The 24,150-nt window shown below is 43.5% G+C and overlaps 1 protein-coding gene across 14 annotated transcripts in view; it reads right to left on the reverse strand.

Annotated features, from left to right (window-relative positions):
• Positions 1–24,150, reverse strand: part of TENM3 (teneurin transmembrane protein 3) — a 604,744-nt gene that overhangs the window by 71,667 nt on the left and 508,927 nt on the right. For all 14 annotated transcript variants that reach the window (XM_019481354.2, XM_014594830.3, XM_014594833.3 and 11 more), the window contains one exon: positions 11,469–11,615. In XM_019481354.2, the coding sequence (XP_019336899.2) occupies positions 11,469–11,615 (147 nt within the window). The remainder of the gene's footprint in view (positions 1–11,468; positions 11,616–24,150) is intronic.

Here is a 24,150-nt window from a genome sequence, read left to right on the forward strand (position 1 = left end):
GGTTATAGCAAAATCACTTTTTTCCTGCAAAGCTTGTTTTCTTTTAGTGCTAGACTTCCATGGAATTGTCTTTGTACTTTCTATGCCTCCTTGTAATTTTGGGCTAAGCTCAAGAAGCCTGCGGCAGAAGCAATCTAACTTTTGACCTTTACTCTAAGTGTCCACGGTTAGGTCAGGAGCTAGCTGAACACACGTTATCACAGGGGTTGGCGATGTTTTTGAACAGAATGCCAAAAACACCCACAACCTTGACTTATAAGATGTTGGCGTGCCAGGGGTGGATGGTGGGGAACCCACAAGAGGCCTGATCCTTGTTGTGGCAGTGCAGCCCCAGCCCCTTCCCTGCCATCTGCCCTGAGGTGCACATGCTAAGCAAAATACTTCCGCATGCCACGCTCTGGCAGGGCTTGCTTACCCCTGCGTTAGCCCTTGGGGGGGGGGGGGGCGGGGAAGGGGTTTGGACTCTCTCTCCATAGCCCAAGTTGAACCGGGGGGGGGGGGGGGGAAGAGGGGCCACTAAAGACTCCTGAGGGGAGCTGAACAGTGAAGCCACCCTGATTGGCTGGTGGGACATCATGACCACCCATCTGGATTTGATGCGGCAGCAGCTCGTCATAGCCACAAGCCATCAGCCAGCTGGCCCACAAGCCATCAGCCAGCTGGCTCACACAGCAAACCCTACATCTGCTGTATGCATGTGTGTGTGTGTGCATGTATCCTGGATGCCTGTATTTCCCCACCACTGATGCTGGTGGCCTCAGCCCCCACAGGCTGTTTGGATCTGTGAAGCCCTGGCCAACTAGCTCCTTACCTGCATGGATCAGGAGCCCTCCCTGGATGAGCAGGGCCAGAGGGCTTCCAAGTGCTCATGTCCTGACACTGGACCATGGGTCTCCAGCCCCAGGCACCACTGCCCACAATCCACATAGTCACCCTTACCCTCTCTCTCTCCCTCCCTCCTTCCCTTCTTCCCCTTTCCTGTTCCTCGATGGGCACACACCAGGGTGCAGGGGGATGAGGTATGAGGAAGAGACATGCCTCATTTTAAATCAAAAGATGGAACTGACAAACTTTTAGTGTTGTTTATTAAACGAAAACTCTGCCAGACTGTATGCTCCAGAATGGGAAAACCTCTCAGCTAACACTGAGACTGGCTGCACTGAGCAGTTAATGACGACGGGAAGTATGGGCAGCTGTAGGGGCTCATCTTAACAAGCACAAAACCTTGGGGCAGCAAAGGGAATACCATACGTGAAAATGTCGCCCCTCAGTTTAACTAAATGTTGCAGCTGCCAAACCGATCACATGCATAATAAAGAAAAACTATGGAACACTGCCCACTCTAGAACTTGGACCAAAGTCCAAGGGGCCTGCAGTGGCCTGGCCTGGTGGGCTGCCCATTCCCCCCTTCCCTTTGGGGCCCTCCACCTGCACTAGTGACCATCAGTGGCTGAGGGTAGCGAGTTGGCCCTGGAAGGCGGGCTGATTCAATGCTGGCTCTGGCAGCATGTCTCAGGCAGTCTGGTCCTTCCCCCCTCCCCACTGGCTGCTCCCTGAAGTGAACCCCACCAGACATGTTCCTGGCTCCTTGGACCACAGCTCAGTGGGTCCCACATGCCATATCTCCTGTTCCAGGGCTTCCCTGCACCTCAGCATCTCAGAATCAGTGTGCAGTGTGGATCTTTCCTACATGGCTGCCCATCCAGGCTCCCGCATGGGACTCTCAGGCATATTTCACCCAGGGAGGAGTCCCTAAAGCAGGGCTCTCCATGCTGGGAGGGGGCAGGGGGCAGACACCAGCCTGCCCACCACTCTAGCCTGGGAGGGCAATAGTCTCCCTGTGAAAGGCAGTGCTAATGCCACTCAAGAATGTCCTAGCTGGATCCCAAGCTATCTCTGACTCTGTGCATGAACTTTTTATCTTGGCACTATGACTCTCAGCTCCGTATGGCATGGGTGGCCTCCCTCAGAGTGGCTGACAATCCATAGACCTCATTCTTGGAACTTTGCAGTGTGTTCCTGGGCCTGGGTGGCTTTTTCAAGTGCCACAGCACCATGGGTGCTAGCAGTCACCAATCTGTCCATTCTAACCATCCACACCAAGGGACCCCTTTGGTCCTCATGTTGCTGGTCCTGTCTAGGCACATGTGTCTGGCACCCTGCAGGTATGCAGCCAACAATCCTGGATCCAGCATCTTGGGCTCCACACCCAGGCCTTCCATGCACAAAGGTGGAGTCTGCAGACAACGGAGACACTGAGGGACCTCTGGTGAGTCCCCTATCCAGACCCTTTCCCCTGCCTGGAGCCAGAACCCATGTAAGTCCTCACGGCCTGGTGCTGGCCATGACACAGAACACCTATGTTCTGCCTTCCAGCTGGGAAAACCCAGACATGTGGGTTCCATCTCCCTGCTATAGGAGTCAGGAGGGCTAGGAAACCCAAGCATCAGGGCCCAGAGGGATGAGCCTTCTCGGGGAGTGGGTTTGCTAAGGAGAATTCCCATTCCCACTGTGTATTAGCTGCAGTGGTGCTCATTCATAGCTGCTCTGCCAAACAGCACCCAGAGGATCACTGTGGGCCTTAAAAAAAGCTTTCAGTGTCTATCGGGGGTCTGTTTGGGTTACAGTTTAAATCAGGTGGATCTGGATAAACAGGCTGGCCTCTCAGGAAAGCAACGCAACCTTGAGGGATGGGGTGCCCAGTTGCCAAATACACAGATTACTGGCCCTACTCAATGTAACACAGTCTGATAAGCCCCCAACAACAGTAGGGTGTCCCAACCATGGCGCCTCTGTTTTGTTCCAGGTCAGTGGTGTGGCAGTTATGGGGGAGGGTGAAGAAGGTTCTTGCAAGGCACAAGGTCAGTGGAGAGCATCAATAAATCACTATCATCACTCTTCCACCTGGATAATTGTTGAGCCAAGAGTACACTGAATATCAGAGTAGAAAATCACATCCTTCCCTATAAGTATATCCCAACCTACCAAAGAGTCATATTAGACCATTTTCTCACCTATAGACATCATGTTTAGAAGGTCAGCAGTAAAATCTCTGCACAGGTAGCTGCCTTAAGATGTTTAGCCAGCACAACATCATGTGCCAACTTCAAAGTGCTCAGAACCATTGCGCTTGCAATGGTATATGCCCCAGCAGATTACTGTGTTTCTGTATGGTCCAGAAGTTGTCACACTAAAAAGATGAACACTGTACTTAACAGTGAACAGAGACTCATAACAGGCTGCACAACTTGCACACAGAGATGTATTCCCTGCACTCTAGGGCATTAGACTAAGTGGCATAGGAAGCCAGACCCCAACTGCTTCCCTACTGCCAGGTTTCTGGGCTTTGTGTGTTGTGCTAAATTTAGATAAGGGGTGGGGTAAATAGAAATAAAATGATCGTTTAGGGTAATTCAGTCTGAAATCTGTTCCTACAGCATTTTATACCAACACCAAATGAGTCCCCCATTGGGTATGACTTTGACAGACAAGTGTGGGTCAAACTGAACAGACCGAGATTTAGATACGGGTGCTTCAAAACAACACTGTACAGGCTGAATATCTTGGACAGTCCTCTGTGCAAATGTGGTGTCTACAATCAGCACAGCATTTAATTGAAAGCTGCAATTTTTACAAATAGCCAGATGGGGGTAGATGGAATCTGCACACTGAGACACTGAGTGATAATACTAGGCAGTGGCTCATAGGGCTGGAGGGAACAAGGGTAGGGGGAGTTGGAAACAGGGGTTTTACTGACTTGGGTTACTGAGAACGTGGGGACAGAGCTGGCCTGGCTTGGGCGACCTTTTGGGCTCTGGCCAAGACTAGTGTATTGTCCTAGAAGGGGGTGGGTGAGCAGGATGCTGCAGTACTCCATGAGACGTCAGCTGGAACATGACGTACCATGAGTCATGATGGGATGTAGTACAGACGTTCATTATGGTGCTCTAACCTACAGCGCTAAAGTCTGATACCACATCCATCCAGGGTTAGCTTAGAATAGGATCTGCCATTTTTACAGTACTCCAGGTCCCCTGACTGTCTGTTCGGTTATGTCTGTAGAGCACTTTGTGTGCCTACCATGCAATAAGTTTAACTTCTGTACCTGGCCTTAGTTTCTAGATCATACAGCTCAGACCCAATCCAAATCTCCTATTAAATTAGTTGGATTTTTTCCGCAGGCTTCAATTGAGTTTTGGACCAAGCTCTTGAAGTACAAGTCAAATATATTTCACAGAAGGTTTCTGTTAGGGTTGATGACCTGCCAATTTTACAAAAGGCTGAAAAACCTGGAGAGCTGATAAGGTCCAGAGGTTTTTTCTACCAAAACAGCATGTACTGTAGGCTCCAAGTCAAAGAAGCATCTTTTTTCAAAGAGTTTCCAATATCACTGGATTCCTGACAGGTCTTTCAATCCCTCGTGGCTCCTTAGAGCATGCATACATGGAGCTGTGTTTCAACAGAATGCAACTCCACAGAGGAATGTGAGGACTTGAGTTTCATCTAGAATGTGAGTGAGTTCCTTTAATTTGGGCCATAACCAGCAGCTCATTTATATATAAAGCATGCCTTGATTTAAATAGCTGTGCTGCATATACAACAATGATTAAATATGGGCTAGTTCTTTATTGCATATATATAAGAATAACTTGTTTCAGTTAGGATTCAACTTTCTCTCTCTTGGCTGCATATGCTTTGCTTGTACACATTTCAAATGGATCCCCTTCACTTCTCACAAGTACATGAAAAACAGAAGACAGTGTATGTTTTTTGTGTGTTGTGTGCATGCTCCACAGTGGACCGCAATCAGGAAAACAACACTTTCTAACGTTGCATCCAACTCAAACCGTAAGGGGAAAAAAGCTATCCTTCCTTTGAGAGAAGGAAATGAGATCCGTAGTAATGTGTAAACCTACATCAAAATAAAGCCACATAAGAACTACTCAAAAAATATGGAAGAATACCTCAAACACAAAAGTGATTAAAATTATTCTCAATCTACAGCTGTTTTCCAGAGAGAATTCCCAGTGTTCTCTGTGCTCAGAGAAATTCATGATCTAATAGCAATGGATAGCAGATACAGTGTTTAATTTGTATTCAATCTGAACTAACTAACATTAACCATAGTATGTCAATTAGCTAGCAACCAAGACAACAGCCATTATTTAACCAGTGAATCTAGTAGAACATAAATAACACTGTTCAGAATATAGTCTCAAATCAAGATAAATTCAGCATACGTGTTCAGAATACTTAATCTCTTAAAATAAACACACACAGGGAAGAAATATCCTTTTGCCAATACCTATTGCTGTTTGGAATCTAGATGATTTTCTCAGAGAGTCCTAGTTGATTAACACTGTTCTTTGTGACTGAAGAAACAACACATCTCTTTGAGTATGACTGGCAAGCAGGCACTTACCTTTCCCTGTTACTCTTTTTCAGTACCCTTCCTTACTGGGATGCATAAGAATTGAAAAATATACTGATACAGTCAGTTGAGGACTCCTCTAAGAGTGCAGTTTGCTATATCCAATTTACCATTTCTGGTGGCCATAATCAAGGCTTGACAATAATAAAAATAAGTCTCTTGCTGAGTCATTTAAATTGAAAAGAAATCCTATGGAAGGGGGTAACATGATGAAGTGGCATAGCAATATGCCATCTGACTCAAATCCCTATTCTACCAGCATTCCGCCAAACCTTACAGAGCTGGGAACTGTTTGTCAAAGAGATAGAAGTAAAACCAGAATACAAATTAAAAATGACCACCCCCAAAGTTGCAGGCAATGGTTTTGGCTTAGTCTTTTGATATATCTGCTGAAAAATATTTTTTCTTGTTTTCTTTTAGTGGATTCTCTCTTCTTCTTTGCTTCCTGAGGCTAGTGCTCTCTCTCATCCTTCTACTTATCTCTCTTCTTTCCTTTTTTCTTGTGCTTTTTTCTGTCCTTTTTCAATTCTGGAGGAGCATCTTCTTTTTTCCTCCTCCTGTTTATTTTGCTTCTCCTTATCCCTTCAATTCTCTCTCTCCCCATCTCTGTGCTATGTTATCAGCTGACAACTTTCTCCCTTGCTTTCTGATATCTCACCTTATTCTGTTATCTCTCACATTTAACTGATCAGCTTTCTTCTCTCCCAGGGATTTCACCTTTTCTCTTTTTTATACGCTACACAATCTATTTTTCCCCTCTCAAAGTTATTCTTGTGTTAGTACCTCTATTTTCTCTTCCATTTTGCTTTCTTTCTCTTCTTCCCCTTCATCCATACTGCCTTATCTATCAGAAACCAGTTCCCTGAGTGGTAGTTTTCTGTGTCTAGAAAGTAAGGATATGTCTATATGACACAGCACAGTGCCATGTAAAGATACCCAAACTAGCTCTGAACAGGTTAGCTCAGGGACTGGAAGCAGTACAGAGAACACCCCACATGCATATCGGGCAGAACATAATTCCCTTTACTGCATAACATGACTGAGGTCCTAATCATTTTCTCTGTTTCTTGCATCTAAGACACATTGGTTATCTGCATAAATAGCATCTTTCAGCCCCATTGTTGACTCTGTAATGTAACTGAACTCTGTTTAACAGCATAATAACTGGCACACAAAATGGAATACTATTAGAGACACTGATCATGATAGGAGCTGGTTAGTTTGAGGGCTGCTAATAGCATAGTACTGACAGCAATTGAGACAGGCTATTCTGTACTTAACAAAAATAGTTTGTGTTAAGTTCAAATATGTGCATACTCTAGTTAAGTGCATAGCCTTTTTACAGTCCCTAGGGTATGCATTTAAGCAGAGTATTGTCTAAGCATGGCAGTGCAGCACTATGCTGGGACTAATGGACCCTGCTTCTGAAAGCCGGGGAGAAGCACAGCACTAGTACGGTTATAACATTTCCTACCTCAGGTATCTTATCCTAAGGCTAAATTCTCTCCTGTTGTTAACTGGCACAGCTCCACTGAAGTCCATTTCACTGATTTCAGCAAGCCTGAGCCAATTTAAACAAACAGGGAATTCAATCTGAAACTGGCTTACTGCTCAACTGAATCGATTGGTCACTAAAAGGTAATGGATCACCTCAGGACCCTAAACGTGAAAAGTTAATTCAAAATACAAAATAAGCAAAGCAGAAAGGTTGGAAATAAGCTTTTTCTTGATGCGTAACCCATAAAATAGAAAATAAACTTGGTAAAGAGGTTTTGACCATAATGACCTCAGTGGGTAAATAGTGTTATTACTATCGTTATTCTTTATATTTTTTCTACTATAGTAGGGCCTATCAACCTCAGCTGGGACCAGGTCTCCACTATGCTAGACTGAGGGAAAGAGACTATGAGAAGGGTATAAAACCCCCGCAGCTAATCAGCCCTGTGGAAGGAGTTTCTAGCTACAATTTGAAAGAAAGGGCCAAGCACTGGTGTTTGGGCCAACGCAAAGGTCTGTGGCTGAGTTTTCTGAGCTGTTTCGCTTAGCAGCTTTTCTTCCCCAAGCTCTCAAGGCTGGGGAAAGAAATTAGGAAGTAGTGGTTGTAGTTCCCTTGAAGAAAAGCCTGCCTCCCTTGCAGACTAAAGGTATAACAAGCAGTTTCTGTAGTATGGGTACAAGCAGTGGCTTACACCCCATCTAAATTGGTGCTCTGCTTGCCCACCCTTAGTTATGCTACTGCTGGAGGACCTTCGAATATGTGGCAAGGTAGAGGAATAGGAGCAATTTGAAGCTTGATTTACACTAGACAACATATATTCCTTTTCGTGGTAGATGAGGCTCTGAAGACATCTGAAAAGCTGCATCTCCCTGTACTTTGTCTTTTACGCCCCAATTCTGCAGCACGTATGACACAGGCAGAGCCTGAGGGAAGGTTCTTTTGTGGGTTAAGTTGGTTAAAAGGTTCAAAGCAAAGAGTAGGGCTAAATAGTTACTTTTCGGGATGAAGGAAGGTTAAAAGTGCAGTCCTACAGGGACAAGGCCCAATTTTATTCAACATTTTCATCAGTGATCGCAATTGGGTGTGGCACAGTGAATTTTCCAAGTTTGCAGGTGATACCAAATTCATAGATTCATAGATGTTAGGGTCGGAAGGGACCTCAATAGATCATCGAGTCCGACCCCCTGCATAGGCAGGAAAGAGTGCTGGGCTCAGATGACCCCAGCTAGATGCCTATCTAACCTCCTTTTGAAGACCCCCAGGGTAGGGGAGAGCACCACCTCCCTTGGGAGCCCGTTCCAGACCTTGGCCACTCTAACCGTGAAGAAGTTCTTCCTAATGTCCAGTCTAAATCTGCTCTCTGCTAGCTTGTGGCCATTATTTCTTGTAACACCTGGGGGCGCCTCGGAGAATAAATCCTCACCAATTCCCTTCTGTGCCCCCGTGATGAACTTATAGGCAGCCACAAGGTCGCCTCTCAACCTTCTCTTGCGAAGGCTGAAAAGGTCCAGGTTCTCTAGTCTCTCCCCGTAGGGCTTGGTCTGCAAGCCCTTAACCATACGAGTGGCCCTTCTCTGGACTCTCTCCAGGTTATCCGCATCCCTCTTGAAGTGCGGCACCCAGAATTGCACACAGTACTCCAACTGCGGTCTGACCAGCACCCGATAGAGGGGAAGTATCACCTCCTTGGATCTATTCGTCATGCATCTGCTGATGCACGATAAAATGCCATTGGCTTTTCTGATGGCTTCGTCACACTGCCGACTCATGTTCATCTTGGAGTCCACTAGGACTCCAAGGTCTCTTTCCACTTCCATGCCACCCAGCAGGTCATTCCCTAGGCTGTAGGTGTGCCGGACATTTTTCCTCCCTAGGTGCAGCACTCTGCATTTCTCCTTGTTGAACTGCATTCTGTTGTTTTCTGCCCACTTGTCCAACCTGTTATTCTGGGTAGTCAAATCGCAAGCTTATGGAGAGGAGCTACAGAAAGCTTTTACTGAGCTAAATAAGTAGGCAAAAATGGTAGGTGAACTTCAATGTCAACAGGTGCAAGATAATGTACAAGGGGAAAAATAACCTCACCTATACGTACACAATGCTGGGTTCTGAACTAGCTGTTATAACTCAGGAAAGAGACTTTAGAGTCACTGCAGACAGTTCTCTAAACACATCAGCTGAATGTGCAGCTGCAACCCAAAAAAGCCAATAAAATGTCTGGCATCATTAAGAATGGAAATTAAAACAAGATGGAGAACATGATCATGCCATTAGTCAAATCCATGGTGTGCCCACATCTTCCAATACCGTGTGCAGTTCTGGTCTCCACAGCTCAAAATGGCCAAAATGACTGTGGTATGGAGTACTTGCCATACCAGGAGAGACTAAAAGGCTAGGACTCTTTGGTTGCTTGCAGATGTTGAAAGAACAAACAAGCAGTGCATTAGTTGGACCTGGCTCCGCAGTATCTATAAAGATTGGGTGCTTCAGTGGGGCTTTTTGTCATGTTTCCACCAGCTATTAGAAAAAAGTAACATGAAAACTGCACTAAAGTGCCAGATCTTTACAAATATTGGGTGAGCTGGGTCTAACCAAAGTGCTGTGTGGGGCTCGGTACATGGGTGCACAGAGTTTAAAGTAAAGCACTGGTTGTTTGTTTTTTTTCAACATTTGCAAGCAGCCTTTAATTTAGAAAGAGGGCTGAGGGGGGATATTATAGAGGTCAATACATTCATGAAGGGTGAGGACAAAGTGAACAGGGAGCTGTTTGTTATTCACCAAGTCACAGAACACTAGAACTAGGAGCACCCACTGAAATTAGTAGGAGACAGGTTTAAAACTAACAAGAGAAAGTACTTTTAATGTAGTGCATAGTTAACTTAGAGGTAAATAGCATAGCCAGGTTCAAAGAGGGACTAGACATATTTAGGAATGACAGATCTATTAAACTTCTACAGAATGGCTGGAGATCTTTCCTCTGGCACCTACTCCTGCCAGAGTCAGAGACAGGTTACTGGTCTAGACGGACCATTGGTCTGCCCCAGTATGGCACTCCTTGGGTTCTTAAGTAAATAGTCCTGAATATATCTTGGTGTAGATCAGTAACTTGCTATCTAAAACAGAAATATTCAGTTGCTTGAGTGACAGATTGAAGGAAAGCAGTGGCTGCTGAGAGTGTTCTGTCAATTACCTGCATTCACAAGCTTCAGGTAAGTAAGATGTTCCTACACTGAGTGCACATCTTCATGATAAAATTCTTTCTAGTGATAGTTTCTATAAGACAAAATGCAAAATCTTCAGTCCATTCTTTCACTAATGGTAAATTCCTACCAAAGTCAATGAAAATTTTGTTTGTTATAATTTCAGTATGGTTCCTTATTTGCACACTATTTTTCAAATGCTTCCTGAATTAAGATCCTGTGTAATCTAATACGGCATGGAAAACAATATTTCATTAACAGGTTTTTAGCACGTATTTCACCTGCTATGGTGATCTCTAAAGGCACAGCTTTCCAAGTGATGGCCTGCAGGTGATAAGCAGCCCCCGAGGGGTTAATCTGTGGCTCCCAGGTTTCTGGTCTGGGCGCTGTTCTCTCTGTGGCTTTCCTGCTGCTGCTGCTAGAGGTTCTAGGCCGTCCCTCCTTCCTCCAGGTCCTACTGCCTGCCTCTGCCTCTAGGGCGGGGTGGGCAAAATGGCAGATCTAGCCAGCAGCCAGACTTCATTCCCCAGCAGCCCCCATCTGTGTCGCTATGGCTGGTTTCCATGCAGACCCCAGTAGCGGTGGTGTCATGGTTTCCATGGAGACCAGCCCCAGCAGCACTAGCAGGGTGCGTGGCTCAGTGGGGAGCTGCTCCAGGGCTGAGGCTGGGATCTTAGTGGTGACAGCATGGTCCAGAACTGGGACAGAGCCATGATCCGCTCCCCGGGGCATGCAGGCAGCAGATCGCAGCTCTGTCCTGCCTCCGGACCACACTGTCACCGCTGCAAAATCCTAGCCTCGGAGCAGCATCCTGTCCAGCTGCATGCCCTACCAGTGTTGCTGGGGCTGGTCTCCATGGAAACCCTGGTCCTGTGCTGTCATAGTGCCGCCACTCCTGGGGTCTCTGTGAAAACTGGCTGCAGCAATGCAGGCAGGGGCTGCTGGGAAATGGAGTCGGCCACGGACCTGATCCAGCCCATGGGCCGGACTTTGCCCGCCCCTGCTCTAGGGATAGAGTGAGGCAGGGTGGCATAGCCTGCTGGGGTAAATGAGCCAGCAGTTAGGCAGCCTGCGGGGACCCAGGGATGAAGGAGGGAGTAGCGCCCACATTGTGGGGTTGCCTGTGGTGTGGCAGGGGCTACTCAGAAGCTGGATAGCCCTGTCTTAAGAGCTGGTTTGCTTCCCATGTGAAAGCAGTAAATGTTCCAGTGCATTCTTACGGGCCTCTCACCACAGTTAGTAAAATATATGTTTCATGGTGGGTTTTTTTTACCCAGTTGTAAGATTCTCAACAATTCAATGTATTTTCCCCAGTGTTAAGGTTTCACTCAGTATCTCTTACCTCCTTCATTGTCCTTGCTATCTGTGCAGAGAGTTTCCATGGCTACATCACATCCGGCTCCTCGCCATCCTGGTTGGCAAACACAGTGCCAGCCATTTTGGTCTAATGTACATCTTCCATTGCTATTGCACAGGCCAGGGCAGCCCTCTGTTGAGAGACAAAGAAGGAAAACACAAGTGATTTAAATATTGCTATTATTTTCAATATGAGAAAAAATACGAACAAGGGACACTTACTGGGAACAGGCCTTTATAACAGCACAAATACTGTAATTGCACATGGAGAGGAACAGCAACATTACCTAGGGAATGTAATTCTTAACGAAGTGGCATCTTTGATTGGCCTGACACTTGAGACACCACTTACCTGTGCAGGCAGGAAATAAATGCAACAATCCTCTAAATACCTGCAGGCCAGACAAAATTAACTTAATATTTTCTTTGGCAGAGTAACAAGAGAGGAGTGCATAGCAAAGCGCAAAACACGGCTGTGTTAAACGAGACCATTTCTGTGCTATCATTACAGATTATTTCCTCTATGCAATACTGGTCACTTACTGGTACAAATTTTTAAGCTCTTTGTTACTACAAATAAACCCCTCCAAATGCTGAAGTAGGGAAGTGGGTGTGATTCCCTGCACGCAGTGAAAGAACATTCATTTTATCTGGTCTCAGAGTTGCCGTATATTCATGTGAAATTACAGTGCATTAAATAATTGCACAAAGTATAGGCCAGTGTTAATGACTATACTTTATGCCAAAATACATTCCTTTTCACAGAATAAGCAAAGCCCAGGAAATAGTGAAGCAGCTTAGCATCTATTCTAACAAACATTAGGATTCAGGCTGCATACGGATGGGACAGGACCAACAGGATTTCCAACTAAATGTAATAGCTGTGCGTATTTGATTACTTAGGACGGACAAAATGAAATACCATAAGGACCACAATAAAACATTGATAGACTGAACAAAAACACGGTAGTGACGTGCTTCAAGACAGATAGCAGAGAGTGATTTTTTGTGACAATCTCCCTAAGGCTTTTGTGCTGTTACCTTTATATCCTATCTTGTCTGCTTTTATGGCCAAGGAGGGAAAATTTGGGAAACAATTAAAATAATTTAATATATCCAAAATCTAAAATTGTTTTCAGTCTAACATTACATAAAAAACAATATCTGTCACTTCCTACTGATGAAATCTGGCATGCAGCCAACATGATCTATATGAGGATGATGACACTTTATAAATATGTAGATTCTTGTGCTCCTTATCTTATGATTGTGATAAGACGTTGACAGAAGCAAGTACAGATATGGCACTAAGTATCCTACAAAAAGTGGCTACAGATCAGATATTTTTGGAAACAACAGTTGTTTGTAAATTTATACAACATAAAAATAGTCAAACTTGTCATAGCCCTTTTGTTTGTTTTATATACCTATTATCTTTGCGAACTAGAATTCTGTCCTGGCTTGATTAATTTAGTTGTGCTCGGAACAATCATTTTAAGGTAGTAGTTTAATGTTAAGGAATTATTAATTTACTGACTCCTTCCTCCACCTGTGTAACTTGACATAAAAAAAATTCTATGGGGTCTTTTGTCAAATTAGTACTTACTGAAGGAAGGGAATCAAAACAGCTTCTCATGACAAGGTATGATGAAGTTATACTTATGGATATCATGTAATTATGCCAGGCTGAGATTAGTCTTGCAGCTCTTTTTCTTTCAGGCTGTAGTTGCCAACTGTATTTATTGACTGTTTGTGCAGAAAGCAAATTTTACCTCTGAATGCATTTCTTCTGCTTTGGTTATAGAAGACTTACATATTTAATTGACCTACTGACAATATACTGCAGAAATCAATTGAGTGCATTCAAGACTTAATTGTACGAAAGCCTGGATATTGCCATGAATATTGCCATATTCTAATGAAAAAAGCACAAATAAGGAATAGAAAAAAAGGTAATTTGGGGAAAGAGGATTGGGAATTTTTAAAGTAATTTTTTCCCAATTATTTTTTTACCATAACTGAAGATATGAGAAATTTGCTGTTTTATGGTGGGGGTCTTGGACCCCTATCCTTTTAACTGAAAATGTTGTATAAAATACATAAGCTTCTTCCAGCTTCTCATGCAAACCATAAAATATAATTTCAGATACATTTTCAAACATTTATATAAAGGAAGGCAACTGATTCTGTGTACAAGAAACATCGCGTTACTCTTTCCATATATTCACATACGTAAAAAATCAATGTATTCTTTAGAAAGGATGGTTTCTTAAACTGCTACTCTTGTCCCAGAATGTTTCTTTTTCTAGATATTTAATGCTTCACAGCTATATTTTAAAGCTAGCAGAATCAAAATGTCAAACAGCAAATACACTGCTATCTTCAGTTTTTGGTTCCAGAAGAAACTGATGTATTTATACAGTATATATACATAACAGGAAGCCAAATTTTAAATGTGTGACAAACATACAGGCTTAAATATTTTGAATCTGAGTTATGTTGAATCAAATTTATAATTCATGGAACAGACATAAGAAAAGGTTGCTTTTGCCAAGTCTACTTAAGTGGTCAATATATATTATTTTGTATATAAATAGATATGTAGGTATATGCATGTCAACAAAGAGCAAATATACAGTACCTTTAACTACCTTATCCAAATAGTGAGCTTGAGAATTAAAAAGAAGAAAAGAACAGACAGACATTTCAGAAGTGTCACATACGACAAGAATTATTCAGAATTCACATGCAAATAGAGCAGGTGCAGCTGTCACAGAGACCTTATATCACACAACAGAAATGTATTTCACAGCTACTAAAAATGCAAGAGATTCTCTTTTCAGCAAATGCAGTCATGATGCTGTGAAACACTCAGCATTTAAAAAGGAGGCTGCAGAATAAACAGCCATTACCTTTCTAAGAACGGGTTTTGCTTTTTTTCCTCTTTCACAGTGCTTTTGGCAGATTTTGACTAGTGTAGAACAAATACAATAAAAACAAGCATAGAAAGATGTTTTTAATATACCTTAGAGCCATTACTTAGGTTTATGAACTTTAAACAATGACCAAGCTGGAAGATCAAGCCTTTGGTTTTCAGGTCATGAATTGCTTTGACAATATAACCAGCAAAAGTACTGTATCTTAATTCTCATCTGCAATAACAGCATTTTAGGGAGGAATAATTTGCCTTTTCTTTAGTGCAACTCAGTTATTCGTCTGAGTGCACACAGCCAATTATGCAAAATAGTGAGCTAAATGATGAGAGTGGGGTTTTGTATATTGGAAACGGTGGCACAGTAGTGACAGAACTGAAACTACCAAATCTATTTCAAGTGGAAAAAAGGCTAAAATAAAACTAAGTGTATAATAAATAAATAACACTGTATATCCAAAAGCAGCACGTATTTAACCATACAGAGTAACAATACCTAGAATGAGAAGAATCCACTTGAGCAGGGCAGGCTGGCAAATAAGACTGACACACAGGACACATTTTAAGCGGCAGCCCTCAGACTTCTTAATTAAAATACTGAAGAGGAAAGGTGCTGCCAAGTGCCTACTCCCTGCCCTCGCATATCAAGCAGGTGCAAGAGGCCCAGATAACCATTCTTGGTGTTGGCCCTCTCTAGCCAACTGCCATCCTCTCCTCCAACATGTAAAAAGATGCAAGTGGTAGAGGGCACCCTGGGGCAGACCTCAGTATTCAAAGATTTCAGGTCTCCCCCTATAATAAACCATAATTTCAATGACTTTAAAAAGGGGAATTGAAATTAATGTATACATCCACCTGTTAAACATAACAGTTAGAGGCCAACCCTATAAATTGGGACTTCCTAGGCCTCTAAATGCTGGAAACTGTAAGGGAAGAGAGGAGGGGGGCAGAGCAGTCTGTATATTCCTTGGATATATAAAACTCTTCCTCATAGCATTCACTTTGCTACTGAGAGATATTGGGTACTTGGCTAAACTCAGGCACTTCTTAGGTTCTTATGAGGATACCCTAGTCTACAGCAAGACAGACGAGAGGACCATATTCCCCATTCTGGAATATATGGGGAATATACGGTATTTTGCACTGCCAACCTTATGGGCTGTTGAAGTCACAGCTATTCACTCAAAATCCTCAACTCTTGGACTGGACTGGATGGGGATTAGGGTAGGCAAAGTTGTCGTGTGTACTCTATGTCACTGTGAGGAAGAAAATGTTGTCTACTTTCTAGCTTTTGAAGAAGAAAAGGTAAAAAATCAAAAGCATGACTGGTTTAAGATAATGAAAAGCAGATAGGACAAAATATTAACAAAGATAGGACATTTACAATGGTAACTATGAAGTAAGTATCTTTTCTTATAAACCAACACAAAAGAGAAAAGAGAAACAGCTGCATTTCAGCGTGGGCTCCATTATCTGCTCACTTCCCCCAGCAGAACTTGACTGACTTCACTAGAGGTGCTCTTGAATTATTCCTTTGTGCACATAAGAGACGAATCCAGTCTTGTCAATATAAGCTGCACACAACAGTTGCTTGAAGATTATGCAACATCTACTTGTGTTAGACTAGACTAGTGAGACTCATAGATTCATAGATGTTAGGATCGGAAGGGACCTCAATAGATCATCGAGTCCGACCCCTTGCATAAGCAGGAAAGAGTGCTGGGTCTAGATGACCCCAGCTAGATACTCATCCAACCTCCTCTTGAAGACCCCCAGGGTAGGGGAGAGCACCACCTCCCTTGGGAGCCTGTTCCAGACCTTGGCCACTCGAACTGTGAAGAAGTTCTTCCTAATGTCCAATCTAAATCTGCTCTCTGCTAGCTTGTGGCCATTGTTTCTTGTAACCCCCGGGGGCGCCTCGGTGAATAAATCCTCACCAATTCCCTTCTGTGCCCCCGTGATGAACTTATAGGCAGCCACAAGGTCGCCTCTCAACCTTCTCTTGCAGAGGCTGAAAAGGTCCAGTTTCTCTAGTCTCTCCTTGTAAGGCTTGGTCTGCAAGCCCTTAACCATACGAGTGGCCCTTCTCTGGACCCTCTCCAGGTTATCCGCATCCTTCTTGAAGTGTGGCACCCAGAATTGCACGCAGTACTCCAACTGCGGTCTGACCAGCGCCCGATAGAGGGGAAGTATCACCTCCTTGGACCTATTCGTCATGCATCTGCTGATGCACGATAAAGTGCCATTGGTTTTTTTGATGGCTTCGTCACACTGCTGACTCATGTTCATCTTGGAGTCCACTAGGACTCCAAGATCCCTTTCCACCTCTGTGCCACCCAGCAGGTCATTTCCTAGGCTGTAGGTGTGCCGGACATTTTTCCTCCCTAGGTGCAGCACTTTGCATTTCTCCTTGTTGAACTGCATTCTGTTGTTTTCTGCCCACTTGTCCAACCTGTCCAGGTCTGCCTGCGGCTGTTCCCTGCCCTCCGGCGTGTCCACATATCCCCATAGCTTTGTGTCATCTGCAAACTTGGACAGAGTACATTTCACTCCCTCGTCCAAGTCACTGATGAAGACATTAAAGAGTATCGGTCCAAGGACCGAGCCCTGCGGGACCCCACTGCCCACACCCTTCCAGGTCGAAACCGACCCATCTACCACGACTCTCTGGGTGCGACCGTCCAGCCAATTCGCCACCCACCGGACTGTGTAGTCATCCAAGAGACGTTTCAAGTGTTTATATATGTAAGACTACATGCTATGAAACACAGAACTGGAAGGGACATCATGGGTCACTGAACCCAGTACCTGCAATCACAGGCATGTACTTCACATGCTTTGCTTCACAAACTGATCTAGCGCCATCTTAAAAGGAGGCTTTGCCCCTGCTACTCATATTGGAAGGCTGTTTCAGAACTTCACGGCTCTGAAGTTCAGTAACTTCTTATTTCCAGCCTAAATTTTTTTGTGGCTAATTTGTATCCATTTGTTCTTGGAGAAAGGACAATGTTAGAAGCTGGAGCTATGAACAAGCAGCACCTAAGAATTAAAAAACATTTACTAAATGAAAAGTGAGAAAAATGAAAATGATAATATTTGAATGAAATGCAGCTCCTTAGGCTGTGCTGCCTGCCCTCCTGGATCCAAAAGTGGAGAGGGAGAGGATGATATCCTATAGGAAACATGAAATGGAAAGAAAAGGAGAATCTCTTTAGTGCTCTTCCTTGCCAGCTAGAGAGAATGCTGGGCTGACTTTGGGAAGAAACCCCTCCTGGTATCTGCATCATGTTATTTAAGCACCAGGGATATTTGTTTTATATAGAATATTAGCAAAATAGTCAAATGACAGAATATGATGAATTTATTAAGGGCTTGTCTGCCAGTGGCTACCTCTTTTTCTGGCTTTATAAAGGGCTCTTGTGAGCAGCTTGGCTTGGGCCAAGTACTGTGAACTGTAGGTGACCTGGAATATCACATGATAGAAAGGGGGAAAAAAAAGCAGTAAAATGCACAGTCTTATCTGGACACAGCTGAGATGAGGTCAGTAAGGGGGCAGTTTGATACAAGCTGAGGTGTAAAGTCTGTTTGGTGGTGCAGCAGGGGGTACATGGCATCCTCCTGACTCTAATGGAAAGTGGAGCATTCTAAACAGAGATGTAAATGCCAATATTTTTTTAGTATCTTAACAACAAAATGAAATGTAAGTTGCACTTAAAATTTGTGCAATACCAACAGGCATATGCATAACAAGTGGCAGATACATTTCCTTTATGAACTGTCTTGCAAGGAACTGTTAATGCTGGAAAAAAATCACATTTACCATAGCATGTTTCACAACAGGTCATAACCTGGACTATTTTTTTAATTTAATGTTTCCCATTAGTCTTCCATTAGAGATGTAAGTAGATATCTTCCGCAGATTATTCATATGCTACTTCCTGTAGATATGAGAGAACAGCCACAGTGTGTGAGTAAGTACATATTAAATCCATTTATTCCAATCAGCTCCTGTTTAAATCAGCATGAGCAGCATACCCATTGATTTGATGTTCCTTAATTGGTACTCACTGCACTGTTTTATTACTGATTACCCTGTCATAAAGGATTATAACAGTGACATAATTTTAAATGCTGTATAACAAAGTCATATTTTTATTAGTTTATTCATATCCTTTATGAGATATTTTCACTTACCATAATCTTTGTACTGTAAGACTAAGCTATAACATGCCAAATATTCTGTTTAGTAAATAGTCTCTTTAGGATGACTAACCAATATGACATTGTGCCAGTGATAAAATACTTTGCCAGTATTAACAGCTTTTTTACCTCAGACTGGGAATATAAACATCATAGTCAGGAAAATTTGTTATGGATTTGACTATTTAATTTTTCCTGTTCTGGGAAGCTTGTTAAAAGAAAAAAAAATAATTAAAGTTTCTCACATAAATTTGGCTCAATAAAATGCATATAAGCATACTTTCATTGAGTCCAGATTGGTGAATTATTACATGACTATTGACTTAGCTACATGTTTCACACTTTAGGAAAAAATGATTTAATGAATGGCATAAATTAATTCTGGGGAAAACATATGAATGCCCTTGTGAGGAAATAGTATGATATGGAATTTAACAAGCAGCATGATAGCAGATGTGTAGATGGACCTATATCGGATATTACAGCATATATATAGCTGCATAATGCTAACATTTCATTTTGGAAGCCAGTTCTCCAGGTTTTTGACCTCTTACAGTCGGTCTGAGTTAGCCCTTGTTGCACAACAGAACAGGAAGAAGTCTGAAACCCTTATGTAGAAATTTAAGGTAAAAGACAAAGAGCAGTGGACAACTATAAAACTGCTATATATCATTTCCTTTTTTTAATCAAGTTTCATCACCTAGTGTAAAAAAGTATTTTTTTTCCCTTTTCCAGAGTTTGGAAGACTTGTTTTAGATTTTCTGGAGTATTGTTGGGAATAAGAGACCACTTTAAAAACTTTTCCCTTTCAGGATAAATTTTTATTTGTCTGAATTCCCTTCTTCTAAATTATGTACCTGGGAAGATAAAGATTTCTAGAACTTGTGCCTCTGTGCCAGGGTTTAAACAAGATGGGGGGGGGGCAACATTTTTGCCGAGCATGCTACAAATTAGCCCCAACCCTCCCTGGGTAACTAGAGACAGTCAAAAAGCCTGAGGCTGAATCCGTTCAAACTAGGCAGCTTCCATTAAGCTGCATATGTTGAACCAATAACCAACTGAACTGACATTTAATTTTCAATTGGGACAGGCAGTGTGAGGTCTGCACTGATCCAGGCCAGTAGGCAGGGGGCACTAGAAAACATCTCCCAGCCTACTGGCCACCATGGGCAACTGGTGCCTCCTGAGTTGGGGGGGGGGCACTTGCCCCCCCCAGTGGCCAGTCACTGACCAGGGGCAGGGCATCCTGTGGCCGACTGCACCGACTGGGGGGGGGGGCAGTACCCCCGTGACCAATCGCGCCAACCTGGAAGTGCTAGTGGCGCACCCATAAGTGCCGGGGTGCTAATCCTGGTGCCCCCACTCCCCAGTTGGCACTCACAGGTGAGGCACCAGTGCTCCCGCCTCCCTGTTGCCTAACTGGGGAACATTGGTTGTCAGGGAGCGCACCAGCACTCTCAGGGGGTACACATGCACCCCCATACACCCCCTACAGTTGCCACTGCTGGCTATTGCCAGCCCAGCCAAGTGTCCCCAGCCCCCTACTGTCCCCCCAGAAGGGGTTCAGGAGCCCCCTGTCCAGGTGCTGGCCCACCTTGGGAGAGCCTCCCCCTCGAGAGGTTCCCCCAGCCTTGGTTCCTCAGCCCAGGCAGCCCTGGGGAGCCCCCCCCCCTTCCCCTTCCCAGGTGCCAATTGTTTCAGCCATTGCTGCAGGAATAAGGGAGAAGGAGTCCTCCATGCCAGGTGCCTGTCCCTGCAGCCCAGCATGGGGGAACCAGAGAGGCCTTCCCTCCACCCCAGCCAAAGGGTCCACCAGCCCCAGGAGCTGAGAAGAATTCTTCCCAATCCCACCAGTTTGCCTTAGCTGCTGCAGTCTTAGGGATAGCCCAGGGAGTGCAGGGAAATGACTCTGCTCCCCTACATTAGTTTTGCCTCAGACTCTCAGCAACTAAGACAAAACTGTCTGTGGAGGAGCAGGAAAATTTCCCTCCACTCCCTCAAGCTGCCTGAGACTAGCAGGGGCTAAGGTAAGGTAAGTAAGCAGGGGCTAAGGCAAGATTTGCAAGGGGAAGCATTCCCTCAGCTCCCTGGGGCTGCCCTTGGGCTGGGGGCGGGGGGAAACCCTCCTAAGGCAGGGGCTCCCTGGAGCCCCCATGCTGGGCTGCATGGGCAGGCACCTGGCCGGGAGGACTTCTTCTCCCCCTCTCCTGTGGCAGCTGCTGAAGCAATCAGTAGTTGAGGAGGGCAGAAGGCTGCCAGGGTCTGAAAAGCTGACCCCACAGGAGCTTTCCTGCCCTCCATGTGCTGTGTAGACCCTGGCTGGGGGGGAGGGTCTGTTCCCCTGCCCCCTTGTCCCTATGGACTAACAGGCAGGGAGCACGCTAAGGAGCAGAGGGGTGAAGCAGTCTCTGCTCCACTGGAACAGGCAGCATAGCTCAGGGCTGCAAAGCATCCTGGGATGCTGGGGGACTGAGAGTTACCTTGAACCAGGAAGTGGTCTGGGACAGAAGTTCTATAAACTGGTTCGACCTAAATCAGTTAAATCTGATATTACATCCAACCAGGATTATCTTAAACCGGTTTGAGTCATTTTGAAAGTGGTTTATATGCACTGAACTTCTGCTGTTACAGGTTTAAACCAGTTTCTGATCACCTAAACCAGTTTATGTGTAACTTCTGTCCCTAACCCCTGAGTGCCACCCTGATACCTTTCTCCTGCCTGATCTGCTGCTCTATTTTTGCTCCCTGCCCTATCTGCGATTGCGCTGCCTGTCCCCTCGCAGAGGCTATCCATGTTGCTTGTGGCACACATGCCATAGGTTGCCCCCCTGGACTAGATAACCTTGAAAGTCCCTTTACAATGTTGAGATTGTATAATTCTAGATGGAATACTATTTTCTAGGTGAATTTCTGTTTCTTTGAATGAGTTAAACATGTTATTTTTTTCTCTGTTTTCATTGCTTAAGGACTTATTCTTGCATGCCCTGTAGAGTTCTGCAAGGAATAGCTAAAGTCACTGAAAATTATTGCTACTTAAATCTGAAGCAGTTTACTTTGCAGCAGCCATTGTTGGCTTCCATAGTTTCAGTGAAAAACAAATTATGGGTTTACGATTTTCTGACCTGTGGTCAATCTTACTTCTATTCTTCTGATAAGTTAGTCTAATTGTCAATACTGAAAACCCCTGAACAGTCTGGGTTAAAATGCTGGTTGCTATTAAAGATTTACATGGATTAAAATGTTGGTTGTTGTTAATGATTTACATGGGAATTAGAAGTTTGAGGTTATTATACACATACTTTTCCATGAACAGTCCATTACTCTCCTTTTGTTTTCTTAATTAATGCCTATGGAGAAAAGATGTCCTTGTCAAAGATTCAAAACATGTACTTAAAAGCTGAGACAGCTAAAAATCATGGCCGAGACCTCTGGAGCGTCGTCAAACAAAGACAAGACTTCAGACATATGCACATAAATCCCACTGTCTTGTACGGCGAATTTGAAAGGAAAATTTGGGCTTGTTAGTGTCTAAGGAAACAGGTTTTGGCATTTTCATCCTTCTTCCTTACTGAAGTGCCTTTAGCCTGCCTTTGGCCCTACATGACTATGTAATGATGTAACTCTGCGACTCAATAACAGTTTTTATTTATTGGCTTCTTCAACTTAAGCAAGCTTTACAGCAAGCTTTAAAATCCTTCAAATCTATGAGATTCTGCTATTTTCCCAAAAGGTGCTTAGCTACAGCTTTGCATGGGATGTTTATTTTAATGCAAATCAGCCAATTAGCAGTTTAGAGTACTATGAGAATGAAACGGCTATTCAGATCATGCAGATCCAAAAGGTGGTGTGGGTTAACCAATAACATACTCTTTTCAGCAACTTTAGATATAGAACCAATAAGAGTCTAGTGGGCAAGTTTTAAAGTTACCTGGAAATGCAAAAATTTTTAGTAGTAACATCTGCAGTCACAAATGGTATGCAGATTTGAGGCTGACCTGAATGGATGAATAATTCTGCTCCCATATGTTTCATGCACAGTTGTGGGATAATAGGGAATAAATTTGTATTGAATTTCATTAAATATTAGCAATTTGGTCTCGAGCCATTTGTGATTAAAATACTGAATTTATCTTTGCATTATATGTCATACCATTATAGATTTATCTTAACAAAATATATGATAGGTTTTGCATTCATAAATGTAACTGTAAATATCTTAGATAAAATCCTGGCTGTACTAAATTCAAGGCAATGGTCCCATGAAGTCAGGATTTCATCAATGAGTTTTCAACACATATTATCATATTATCTGTAATTAATTTAAAGTGTTGAACATTCTTTCTTGAAAATAAGACTATAAAAATAATGGACATATATTAACTAACCCCCTTTCTTTTCAAGTCTAAATACAACTTTTTCAGGGTTTTTCATTTAATTTGGTGTGATCGGTTCATTTCCATTAGATCAAAAAGAAAAAAAAAATCTTAGGAGGAGCTTCTGTATTGGACCAGTGAATACTCTTTTTTGTGTGAGAGAGGCAAAGATTTCTCATTTCTTACCTGTGTGTGTCATTTGTGAGTTCATGCCACATACATGCATGGATGTTCCAAAGCTAAACAGTTTGGGGGCACCCATGATTCTAGAAGGTCCGTGCACAGAGAAGCCGAAAGTTATTACTCATTATAGAATTTCCTGGTTATCCCCTCTTATACAGCAAGATATTTTTTTCAGGAAGCATGTTCTTGTGAGGTCCCCTGCATTAAATTTAGGTCCCCAAATACACTCCTCAGCAGGGTTTCCCTGTGCAAGATAATTCTGTCTAGGTTAGCATAATTTTGTGTGCCTATGGGACATAATGCCAAAAGTCCTTTACCAGGCTCACTTAGTTGAGCCTCAGCTTCAGGATGCATCAGTAGGGGAGCTGCCTCAAGATCAGAAGACCTAGTAATTCATGCAAGTTTTATTCCAGATCCATTCTGTCTGACACCTCTCTTAAGTTTGCCCCACATCCCAAAATTGTTCCTATACTCTCATTTGTCAAGCATATACACTTTTTTCCCCCAAAAAGTGCTGTAACTCACTATAACCAAGCGAGCCATATTGTAATCACTTATTTTTTTAATTAGCAAGTGGACAACATTTGGCCTGACTTACTCTTTGATCTTGTAACATGATGAACAATGGTCATAATTTACATCTGTTGTAAAAAGAGCCTTGAGCTAAACATATGCTGAATTAAAATGGTGCAAAACTTACAGATCTCTAGCAGAGAATATTGGGTAACTTGGGCATACCTGAACACTCAGGCTAGGGACAGAAGTTGCACATAAACCGGTTTAAGTGATCAGGAACTGGTTTAAACCTGCCCAGAGCAGGGGGGCTGGACCTGATGATCACACGAGGTCCCTTCCAGCCCTAAACTTATGTGAATCTGTGTGTGTGAATCTGTAACAGAACAGAAGCTCAGCGCGCACAAACCAATTTCAGAATGGCTAAAACTAGCTCAAGATAAACCCAGTTGAATTGCAGACTTAAC

Source organism: Alligator mississippiensis, chromosome 2, assembly GCF_030867095.1.
Source record: "Alligator mississippiensis isolate rAllMis1 chromosome 2, rAllMis1, whole genome shotgun sequence".
Lineage (NCBI taxonomy): Eukaryota > Metazoa > Chordata > Crocodylia > Alligatoridae > Alligator > Alligator mississippiensis.